This window comes from Myiozetetes cayanensis, unplaced genomic scaffold, assembly GCF_022539395.1.
Source record: "Myiozetetes cayanensis isolate MyiCay16 unplaced genomic scaffold, myiCay2020 scf13, whole genome shotgun sequence".
Classification (NCBI taxonomy): Eukaryota; Metazoa; Chordata; class Aves; order Passeriformes; family Tyrannidae; genus Myiozetetes; species Myiozetetes cayanensis.
Window position 1 is genome coordinate 5,688,508 of NW_026086937.1, and position 12,175 is coordinate 5,700,682.

General features: G+C 42.7%; 1 protein-coding gene across 1 annotated transcript in view; it reads left to right on the top strand.

Moving 5' to 3' along the window:
• Positions 1-8,049: 8,049 nt before the first annotated feature.
• SLC25A36 (solute carrier family 25 member 36) overlaps positions 8,050-12,175 on the top strand; it is a 31,373-nt gene continuing 27,247 nt past the window's right edge. The window contains exon 1 of the mRNA XM_050308325.1: positions 8,050-8,209. Coding sequence (XP_050164282.1) covers positions 8,169-8,209 — 41 coding nt within the window. The 5' untranslated portion in view covers positions 8,050-8,168. The remainder of the gene's footprint in view (positions 8,210-12,175) is intronic.

Sequence of the window (12,175 nt, forward strand, 5' to 3'; positions counted from 1 at the left end):
CTGCTCTTTCCACAAGGCAGATAAGATCAAATTCATCCAAGCTGCAATTTCACCAAGGCTAAGGGACATACAGTATGTTATGAATGAAACCACTTGAGGTTCCTTGTGTCTAAACCTACAAAAAATGTGCAGAAGATTTTCCAGAGTATTTTCAAAGAACTAGGGAAAATAATTATTGTATTAGATTAGAGAACAGATTAAAAAATAAGTGAGCTGGTGCTCCATGGGAGAGAAAATAACAGCACTGAGAAAACAAGAGTTACCAGGGCTTTATATCTGAGATGTGATGTGTCCCCAGAATTTACATGAGCCTACATGTGCTAAATAAATTCCAGAACAAATGGGGATTTCGTCTCTTTGACCTGATGCCCTGCCCCAGACCAAGCATTAATTGTTCATCCTAATCTTGTTAAAAAGTTATCAAAGGTCAAGTAGATCAGCATTCCATAAAGTCTTGAATCAAATAGATCAACTTGTAAGTTTTCTTTTTTTTTGTTTTGTTAAACATCTTTTAAACTGGCATTGCTTACACTGTAAGTTCTTTCCATTTCTTAAAGTGCCTTTTTTAGGCCAAGGAATCACTTCCACAGGCTGTTCAGGGGCAGAAAATCAATTACGATCTGACTCTTTTAAAAAAACAAACCAAAACAAACTTTTTTCTCCCTACCATTTCTGGAAGTAAATGAGACTATCAGAAGAAACTGGAACGTGACAAGACATTTCCACAGCCTACAGTAAATAAGGAATTTTATACAACGAAAATAAAATTGGAAAGAATATTTGCCTTACGAGGATAAACAACTTGTTAACAATTCTCCATTTGTAGTGACAGCTGAGGTAGCAGTTTTCCTTCTAGTTGTGGTTCCTACACTTCCAAACTGAGGATTTATCTGAGCTCTGTGCCCTAACTACAATATCTAGGAAACAAACTATACTGCACAGCTGCTCAACAACACTTCAAATGCATTATCTCTAGCAAAAAAAGCAAAGTCTCCTGGCACTATTCCTTTAACTTCATTAGCAATAATGAAGTTTATGCCCCTAATGTACACCTGAGTCAGCAAATTCCTTGTCCAGGCTTAGACAAGCTAGAGAAGTAATATCTCCTCCAGATGCAAATTAATTATTAAACTACATCTACCAAGTGAGAGCAGCAAGGTGTCTGACTCCCTAGGCAACTGCTGGTGGCCTGAAAACACTTCCATAGCCTTTGTGCACATCTAAGACGTTTGGGTTTGCCCAGTTTTCCAAATCAGGCTGCTTACATAAAATGTTAATGCCCAGAGAGGGATGTGTGCTGCTGGGATCCTTCCTCTGCACTTTAACACAGCCTCTTCCAACAAACACAACAGCCAGGTGTGGTTTGGAACCACACTACACCTGAGCTCCCTGGGTTTGCTTACTCCAGCTTTGCAAAACCTATGCAGTCACACATTCACCTTTTCTAAATGAGTCACACTTCCTTCTGCCTTTTGATTAAAAGCAAAAAAAAAAAAAAAGTATTGAAAAAGAATTTTTCAAACTTACTTCTGAATCATGGGACATTGTTTACACAACTCTCTCAAAGTAAGCGAAGGACAGGAGCCCTTGCTCCAGTGATGGGCTGAAACTAAACTGCATCATGGATTCACACCTTTCAAAAGAAGGATGCCCTGTCAAGGTACACTACCCATTTTCTCACAGTTTGAGCCTCAGCTAAACAAAGTGTGCATACCATACTTGAAATGTTTCATTCTACACTCCAGGTGCTGTAGAGAATCAGAGATTCTCACTTTTTTCTCTGCCTAAACTTATTCATGACCTCTGGTGACTCTGCTAATATTGACCTTTAGCTTATGTAGTATTTTACTTCTCTGGTTTCTGTAGTTTATTCTCTTGACATATATTTTGGTAGCAATCATATCTTATCTTAGCCTTTATTTATCCAGCCTAAACAAACCAAATCTTTTAAGTGTTCTCTGATATGATAAGCCATCCACAAATGGCTCTTCTGTTCACCTGATTCAGTTTGAATAAACCTGTGGTAAAAACCGACAGCCTTAGTTATGCCCAGTGCTCCCCACAGCTCTCATGGGGGCCAAGCACAGTAGAATTAACTATTTCCTTTTCTCTGCAGCAAATATCTGCATATTCCTGATTGTAAAACTCAATTTTCAACACATAGAGTTAATACCTTCTCTAACAAGCACCTCAGGATATTGATATGACTTATCCTGTCTCCACTCCTGCAAATCACGCTGCCTCTTGTTCTCTCTCAGTCTTACCTGCCACTCTCCCAGTCCTTGTGTTCGTGCTCCTGATATCCCCACACTTTTTTCAAAGATCAGCTGCTCTTCTCTCCTTCTTTTCCTCCTTATTATCCTTTTTCCCTGTCCTTCTCTGCTTTATCATCTGAATATTTTCAGAGATTCTGTAAATTGCAAACTTCAGGGTAAACAAGTAACTGAGGAATAGACTTACAAATGTGTATTTACAATAGTGTATTCCAAAGGTTTATAAATCCTCAAGGAACAAAGGCTGCTCCATTCTCGAGAAGAAGAACACCTACACAAAGTATAAAGACAGTTGTTTAGCACACTCTCCCTGCTGGCTTTCTTGGTCAAAAGGTTATTTCTAAATCCATCACTGATCTGTCCAATAGTTTTGGTTAAACATCTGTCTTGTCTCATCCTGCTTCCTTATTTAAGAAGTGGAGCTAAAAATATATTATTAAACAGATTGATAGAATTGTACTCATAAATTCACAGGACTTATTAAATCTCTCAGAATGGTCAGCTTTTGCTGGGATGGAGTAGAGGTCCTCCAGCTACTGTGCTTTAGACCATTACACAAATTCAATTTTACCATTTCAAAAGAGCAGTGCAAACACACTCATTTTGTTCACTTTCAGAGTCAGTACATTTTATGAGCTAAAAAACATTCCTTCTAATATCTTGCTCCAGATTCACAACTTAAAATATGCTCAACTCCTGGCAACAAAAACACTAGTCCTGAAATTTATGCTGATGGCATTTATCACTCGAGTCTGAGTTGCACAAGTCAGAAGGCAAGTTATTTATAGGAGAATAATGTAGGATTTGGAGGTTTATATGTCTAAAATTCTTTTCCCTTCATTGAAAAGCTCTGTGAACATATCAGCAGAGACAAAAAGAACACTATGTGAAAGCACAAAAAACATCTCCCCAGTTTTGAAGAGTTTGTGGAAGCAAACTAGATAAAATATTAGGAAAATGGTATTTAAAGGGAAAAAAAAACCCAAAACCAAACATTTCTTGATCTCTTACAACATGTACTAAAGAAACCCATCCAGTTTCTTCCCAGAGGCTTACTTTAGATCTAAATTTAACACCTCTGCCAGGTCTTCATTAGCAATAATGAAGCAGTTCAAGTTCTCTATGTCATTAATAAGCTCGTTAAGAATGAGCTCAAGTCTCATTTCTAAGCCAGACATATCAGGATATTAATGCTGGCTGTTTAACAAGCTGTACTTCACCTGTTTACAAATGTTGAATCAAATTGCTTTTAAAAATGCCTTCCATGGAAAGGAGAAAATAACATAAAAAAAAGGGAAGCCTTAGTCACCACTACTCCTTTTCCAAAGCACAGAAGTTGTAATTTAATGTCTAAGGCCTGACTTCCTTGTGAGAGCAGCTCACTGCTCTCTTGGAGGAGCAGCCCACTCAGACTTTGGTACTGCCAAGTCCTTGGGCTTTATTTTGTTTTGTGTACTTGTCCCAAGGCCTCATCTGAGCTTGGAATATATCACTTTGGGATATATTCCCAATGCTCAATTCTCTGGAAACCCAACTCCTATGATAGCTCTTCAGGCACAGACGCTTTGTAACACCACTCACTCTGGCCCTGTAACAGAATAGGTGTTAAATCCTGGAACGCTGTGCCTTTCACCGGGCATATTCCTACTCCACTTCCACCTCACTCCCGCTGCAGTGCAGGATACTCAACCGTATTCCTTCTGAAAGGAATCCAGGAGAACTTCAAACGCTCTCAGGATAGCCCACACCAGGTGCACTCACACAAAACATTTACTTTGTGAAATTTAAGGAAAATAAGCTTTGATCTAGCAAATGAAAAGTGCTCTGACAGTTTCTCAAATCAGAACATTGAGTTCCTAGAAACACTTAAAAAGGAGAACATAAAGTTAGTTCCTAGACTTGAATTCTGAGTATTCACAGTTTATTTCCTACATCTTATGATTCCTGAACACATGTATTTAAATGGAATACCTAAAGACATCTCCTCTGGCTTCTCATGAAGGTTGGAGACAAGCGGAGCAGGGCGAATGGGACAGTCATTTGAAGGCATAAAGGAGATCAGGAAAAGGTTCTAGGAAGAAAACTAACCAGCATCCCACAGCTGGGCCTCTTCCTGTGCTTTGAGCAACTTCCACGGATTTACTTGCTCAAGGGAGGTTCGTTTCTTCCTTCTCAATCCTCAGCATCTCAGGGCTGGCAAGTTCATGATATCTTTCATGCTTCACAAGGCTTTAAAAGAGAGGCCAGACTCTGCCTGCAGCTCTCAGGAGCACCATAGGCCATACACACCCTGCTTTCTTCCCATGGAATTCCCTGAGCCATGAGGTGAACTCTGGATCACTGACTTCTGTTCCTCAGACTCAGTTCTCATTCACAACCAGGAAAGGGGTTTTGGGTTTTTTTTTTTTTTTGCATTCACACAGACTTGAAAAATTTTTTGGACTGAAGGATCCTGCCTACCTTTCAAGTCTCCTGGGGATACAAATTTCCCCCTGTCCAAATAAGCATATAATACATACATCCATTACTGCATGTCATCAATAAATAATTTTACCCCACAGCAGGATAATTTCACAGAAGGGGAAAAGAAGTGAATTAAAATGGCCCAGAATCAAAATTCCCAACTGAATAAACCTTGCTTTCATATTTAGTAAAGGAAGAAAATACATTTCTTTGAGCTTGGTCGGGAAAAGGGATAATGTGTCAGATAAACAGAGCACCAAAGAATGCTAAATATTTTAAAATAGGTTGCTTAGTACAAACATTATTTCACAGGAGAATTGTTTTCTATTGTTTTATGTGGGTTAACCTTGGCACTGTTAAAAGATGCCAAATGCTTGTTTCAAGAACACTATAGGGTAAATAAAGCCCTGACTACACTAAATCTCTGTTTCAGATGTGGAGTTCTGGTCTCATTTCCTGTACATTTTAAACTTGTGAAATGTGGTCATATAAATATAAATATAATATAAATATTAGAAAAAGAGAGCATCATTGGAACCACAATAATAACAACATGAATCCAACACAGTAGTTTTGAATAGAAATACAAATGCAATTTTTAGAACTTAATTGAAAAATGGCAGCAGAGATTCTGCTGCATGGGAAAAATATAATTCCACCTTAGGCTGCTATAAAGGAGCAGAGAAAAACCCCAGGTGAATCAGATATTCTAATGTATCCCATTGTTCTTTTTTACACAGAAAGCTACTCATGAAATTTATGAAAGGATATTTTCTGTTCAAGGACTACCAGACAAAAAGTGCAGCATATAGTATGTGTATCCTGAGAAAAATTCAGAGATAGAAAGCACAGAAACAAGGGTTTATTCTTTTTGTTATATTTTTTCTCCTTGTTGTCACTTTGCTGAGTCCTACTGCACATTTGATTTACACCAGAAAAGTAAACCCCAAACCCAACAAAACAAATTCTTTTTAAAATTATTATTTCTAAGGAATCAAGGGGTGAAAAAGACAGAAGACTGAGTTACTCAGGTTTTGCAATAAAATTATGGGGTGAAAAATAGAATCTTACAGAGACTGGGATGAATAAAATCTTCTGAAAATGGAACCTCATGCAATTTGGATGCTTTTATTTACGTTCTGGGCTCTCAAGAGTGATTCCACGAGGTGTTTCCTCTCCACACTTAGTTCTCCCTAATGGATGAAAGGGGAAATACACTGTAAGAATCCATATCCATCAAACATTATGGGATATGTAGTCCAGTCAGAGAGTCCAGCCTAGCAAGGAGAATAGAAGTAGTATTAAAGTCAGCTCTCAAATTATTTGAGAATAGAAGTGAGTATTAAAGTCAGCTCTCTGCAAAATTATTTTGAATCAAAGTGTTTCAGACTCCCAATAAGGATTGAAAATATATCAGTTGGGGCCTGTTAAGTATTTCAATGGAAAAACGAAAGTTTCTATAAAAAGATACAATTTTAAAACATTACAGAGTATCTAGTTATGCAAATAAAATGTTTCAATAGCACTACTTATTCTAGTTGTTCAGTAAGTACTCATGAAAATAATCATATTACATTTTTCTATTTCTCCCAGTAGAAGCCATAAGTGCCAGATGAAGTTAAAAGCTCCCAGATTAGGTGTTCACCTACACAGAGACAGAATGAAACAGAGCCTTTATTTGGTATTTAATCTTCTTTTGAGTTTTCTGGGACATGTGCTCGCTGGATGGCATCACATGGCCTGCAGAAAACCCATCTTCTGTTCCCTCTTAAGCTACTGCTGAGGGAATTGGAAAAAAAAATGAACTTGTGACCTCACACTGAGTACTTCTTATATGACCGTCTTTCATGTAGCATTTAATAAAGCCACTGGTGGAGTTTTCCAGTACCCTCAAAATATTTTATCTGTTTTAATTAACCTGAACGTATTTACTCTTTTCTGTGTGACAACTTGTGCCAAGCAGCACATGATCCTTTCTCACTTTTTGAACGTTAAACTTAACATGCCTCATGTACATTTACTACAGGGCTTGTGGAAGTCTTGCCTGTCTTTCTGTTTTGGAGCGATTACCAGTCATTTGATCATTAGTTTCAACTGCATGCTGCGAGGAGCAGCAATGCAGAACAGCAACTGCAAAATCATTGTCCTACTTTTACTTGTCCCAGTTCAATGTAACGACTTTCTCCCCCAGCACTTCCACATCTCACACTTCTCCCACCCAGCCTCCTCCTGAAATCCCACCTGTCTCGCAAAATCTCACTTCACATTTCCGGCTTATTTTTCTTCCACATCAGCTCACCTGCTCAGAGGAGGATTTTCGGTTTAATAAATAACTTTCAAAGTGCATTCCTGTTTTATTAATAGTCAAATCAAAAATTGTTGTGCTACTGTGAGACAGCTGTTTATATTTTGGAAGATTTCTGTATTTATTGTGTGCATATTCATGAAGATTTTAGTAATTTATCTGCTTTTAGGTGCTTAGAATTTTCAAAATATTAACCCTGACAACAATTTTACATATGATGTTAAGCATTTGCCTAGTTAGCCTTATTTATTTCCCCTTATCTGTGTATTTTTGAGGAAAAAGAAGATGAAGGTTGCTCAGGGAGCTGCAGGTAACAGGATGGGTCATGATGGAAGGGACCACAGTGGGGCATCTGCTCCCACCTCCCTGTTCCTTCAGGGCCATCCCAGAGCACACGGCACAGGACTGTGTCCAGGCGGTTCTGGAATCTCTCCAGAGAGGGACACTCCACTCCCTCTCAGGGTGATCTGTCCCAGTAAAGTAACCAAGTTCTTCCCCGCGTTCAGGTGGAACTTCCCGGGCTTCAGTTTCCGCAGGTTGCCTCTTGCTCTGTTGGTTGGCACCACCAGCAGGGCCTGGCTCTGTCCTCTTGGCACCCCCGCTTTAGACGCTTACACACACTTATAGCGCCCGTCAGAAGGAAAGGAAAAAGGCCCGGGGAGGCAGGGACAGAACACGGCCGGTCCCGCTGTGCCTGCGCCAGCGCCCCACGGCGTGAGGGGGAGAACGGCCCCGCCCTCCGCGCCCGGCTTATGAGGCAGCGCGAGCGGTGACGTCACCCCCCGCAGCCAACGGCCGCCTCTGTTTACTTCGGGCGGCGTGTTGCATATTCATGAGGCGCGTCCCGCCTCTGCCGTGACGTCACACGCGGGCAGCCAATAGCTGTGTCTGGTTAGCACAATGGCTCATTACATATTCATATTTATGCATATTTATATCATGCATATTCATAGTCGATGCGTATTCGTGTCCCACACAGTCGGTGCCGCAACGGCCGCGGCGGGAGGGGCGGGAGGCGGAGCCCGCCCGGCCCGGATTTAAGCGCAGCCCCGCGGGCCGCGGCGCGCTGAGCGCGGGGCGGAAGCGCCCGGCACCTCCTTCCTGCTTTCCGGGCGCAGGCGACGAGGATGAGCCAGAGAGATACCCTGGTGCATCTTTTCGCCGGCGGGTGAGTGAAACAAGCCGCGGGCGGGGACCCTCCGCCTTTCCCGTCCCCGTCCCTGGGCCGCTGGTCGGGCCCGGCGCCCGTTGCCGCTCGGCCTGGGAGTGGGGGCGGCGGCCCCTGGGGCGGGGCCCGGCGGTGTCCCGGGAGGGGCTGCCCCGCTCCCTGTACCCGAGGGGCCGCGGGAGCCGCGCTCCGTTCCCCGCCCGCTGCCCCGAGACCCTTCCGGGCCCACCGTGCGCGTTCGGGCCCGGCCCTGGGAGCGCTCTGGGCTGGGGGTTGTGTCGTGTTGTGTCGGTGGTGGAGGTTTCCCTTAAAACCGGCGTCGTTCCGGAGGTTTGTCCCTTATCCGATATCTTCGTGGAGGAGCCCGCTCTGATGGGCTCTGTATCCCCGTGGCTCGGCCGGCTGGGAGTGCCCGGCCGGTGCCGCTCGTGTCCCAGGGCCGCTGTGTCCCTGGGATGCGTTCCAGCGCTCCGGGCTGTGCTGCTGGACACGGCCCGCAGCGTTCCGCCCGGAAAGGCAGAGGCGGCGGGAGGGAAGAATGCAGCTGGAAGTAAAGGTGTGTCCCCTGTGGCTTTACTTAGGCTTGAGGTAACTCCCGTACCCTCGCAGGTGTTTGGTGTCGTTGTCTTTTTAGGCTTCCACACGCACGGGGTGCAGGTGGTTACACAGCGTGGGGCCCTTCCCGGGACAGGGTGGGAAGGGCACCTGGCTTACAAGGGCAAGCTGGGGATCCTAATTGGCTTGACTGTAAAAGGGTGTTTGGGGAGCGAGCCTGGCTGTGCAGAAGTGGGAGTGACACACTGGGAACGTGCTTTGTATCCCATGGGAGAGCTTGGAGCTGTGGCTTCCACTTGTGCTCGTCGTTGACAAAAATGAGCTCCCTGCCTCTGGACTGGCATGTTTGAGGTGGAATAAGAATGTATTTTCTCTGACCGTGTCTGGGTGAGTTGGATCACTCGTGGGCACTTTCTCTGCTTCTAGCTCACTTTGCACATTTATGCACGTTATGCACCTGGTCTATTGCTTGTGTGGGGCTTTTTCACCCCCTTAATTTCTGGTACTCTGTTTAAGAGGAGAGTGGTTATGCAGCAAGAGGCAGATGTAGTAGTGTATAATTTTTTTCCTAAGACTTCACATCCTTGTAAGTGCTTAAAAAAAAGCAATAGAAGGAGTTCAAGAAAGACAAGGATCTGCTGGAGAGGGTCCAGTGGAGGCCACAGACATAATTAGGGGTCTAGAGCATCTCTTTTATGAGGAGAGATTGTGGGAGCTGGGCCTGTTTATTTTAGAGAAGAGATGACCAAGAGGGGATCTCATTAATGCATTGAAATATGTCACAGGGGAGTCAAGAGGACAGTGCCAGACTGTTCTCAGTGGTGCCCAGTGACAGGGCAGGGAGCAGTGGCTCTAAACTAAAACACAAGAAGTGTTCCTCCTTAACGTGAGGAAGAACTTCGCTATGTGGAGGGTGGCAGAGCACTGGAACAGGCTGCCCTGGGAGGCTGTGGACTCTCCCTCTCTGGAAACATTCAAAACCCACCTGGATGTGTTCCTGTGTCACCTGTTCCAGGTGACCTTGCCTTGGCAGGGGGGTTGGACTGTGTGGTCTCCAGAGTTCCTTCCAATCCCCGTTATTCTGTGGTTCTGTGAGTGGTGCTCACTTGATAGCTCTACCCGGGGGGGGATTACTGGGCAGACTTGTGTAACGTCACAAACAGGTTTACAAACCCGAAACTTAAAACCGGATGAAGATTGCTCAGCTCAGCTGGTTCATTCCTATCTTCTGCAGAGAGCTCTGGTCTGTGGTGAGCTGCTGGCCAGCTGGGTCAAGGGTTACTCTGTGAGGAAAAGGCTGAGTGCAGTTTCCTCATGTGCATGTGCCAGCCACGTGTTTCCTGTAGCCATAGTCCAGTCAAGTTAACAGTTTATATTTGGTCTCATTTAGCAGTAGAAAAGTTTTCAGGGTCAACTCATGACTTTGCAAATTTGGTGCACAACAGATCACCTGAGTGATCTTTAGCCTTCAGTGAAACTTAAAAAGCAAGCAAACCTTTCTGCTTTCCTTTAAGTTGCACTGGAGTCTCTTATGAAAACAACACGAATATCTCAATCTTCTGGCTGTTTTTTGTAGTGTCCAAGTTCATTTTTTAGTTCCTGCTTTGTGAAATGAAACTGTAACAGATGACGTTGCTGGTTTAGTAACATAGATAGAAGGACTTCAAGAAAGATGAGGCCATCCTGGGATTTCTCTGTAGCTGCCAGGGCTCTAGATTTTTTTTTTCTTTGCGTATCTTCTGTTCTCCTATCACGCAGTCAAACAGCAGCTGTTGTGACTGTAGACAGCGTGTTGGTGGTGTAAACTCAGGTGCTTTTATTGCAAACCAAGAAGAAATCATTTGAGCTTTCTCTATCCTTAAATTACAAAGCCTTGTGATTGAAATGTGGGCTGTAGATTAACATTTTGCTTCAATCATGTAACTGATAGTTACATGCTCTTCTAGTTCACAGAATGGCAGAATATGCCAAGTTGGAAAGGACCCTTGAGAATCATCAAGTCCAACTCCTGACCCTGCACAGAGCTCTCCCCAAGAGTCACACCATGTGCTGGAGAGTACTGACTCCTTAAGAAAAGAGTAGTAGAAACTCTTAATGTTTTGCTTTATAGGGAAGATTAATATGTTTTGGATGTGCCTGCTTGCAATCATAATTGGTATATTGAATGAAATTCAGGTGTTGGCTACAAAAATAATCTTTGGGTTTTCATGATTTATTCTTCATTTCCAGAAAGCTTATGGCAGTAATTCTGTATCATACAAACTTCCATCAGAGCAGTGAACTTGCCTGAGTGTTTCCTCAGCAAAAAGAGGGATGGTTTTGGGTTTGGAGGTGGGTTCAGCTGCTTTTCTGAGTTCACAGTTGGATAGTGTCAGGTTTGCTGCTCTTCTTCACTCCTGTGTTTCCTGCAGAAAGTTGGCTGTTTTCTGGTTTAATCTGTGAGGGAGCATAGGGAGGAGTCTCTTTATTTGTTCTTGATTATAGAACTGTCTCAAATTGATTATAGAACTGTCTCAAACTGTCTCACTAAAATCACCTCGGAGGGAGGCGCAGGAAATGTATTTAGGATAAATCTTTGAATTCTCAGAGATCAGACACTGTTAAAATTATGAAGTAAAGGTGAAAGATTCTTGGAGTTTTCTGATTAAAAAGATAATAATAATCTGTTGTGGGTATTGTGATGATGGGGGCTTCTTTATGCCCTTTCAGAAAATAGCCACTTGAGTCAGAACTGAGTTGTCAAGCACTTAGCTCCTCTCTGCCCTAAAATGCATTCCTGATGTGTAACCCTGGCTGTCTTTCAGAACAAGTGAGAAGAAGGTTAGTCCCTTCCTATCCAAACTTGAGGTTATTTTTATATTCAGATACACTTCTATGTGGAATAAGACAGTGTTTGTTTAAAGCTCGGGCTTTGCTCCATAGAGTTATCAAATTGCATGAAGATTGTGGTCAGTATTTGAGACACTGTGCCACTGGTCTGTTTCTCATATTTCTTTCTAGATGCAAGTGCTTTGAGTGGTTTTAACTTAACACAAATGTTATTATACATGTTTATTTACCCTGGCCCCTAATAGAAACCAAACTGTTCATGTTGATGTTTGTTTTGGAGAACGGAACCCAGTGATCCTTGGTCCCCTGGTGCTGTTTTTCCTGTTTTCACTTGTAGGTTTCTATGTGGCAGCACATCAGGGGGATTTTATTTTTACACTGTTAATTAGAAATAGTAAGTTTGATTAGTATTTTAAGTTTAAGGATACATAACTTACTTTTTTTTTTCTGTTAGTAAAGAAACATAATTGGTGAATAAGGGGCTTGAGGATTTCTGTCTACCAGTACTCCTAGACACTATATTAATACTGAAGATGGAAATGCTTATAATCTGCAAGTTGAATTGTATAATAACAGGAAAAC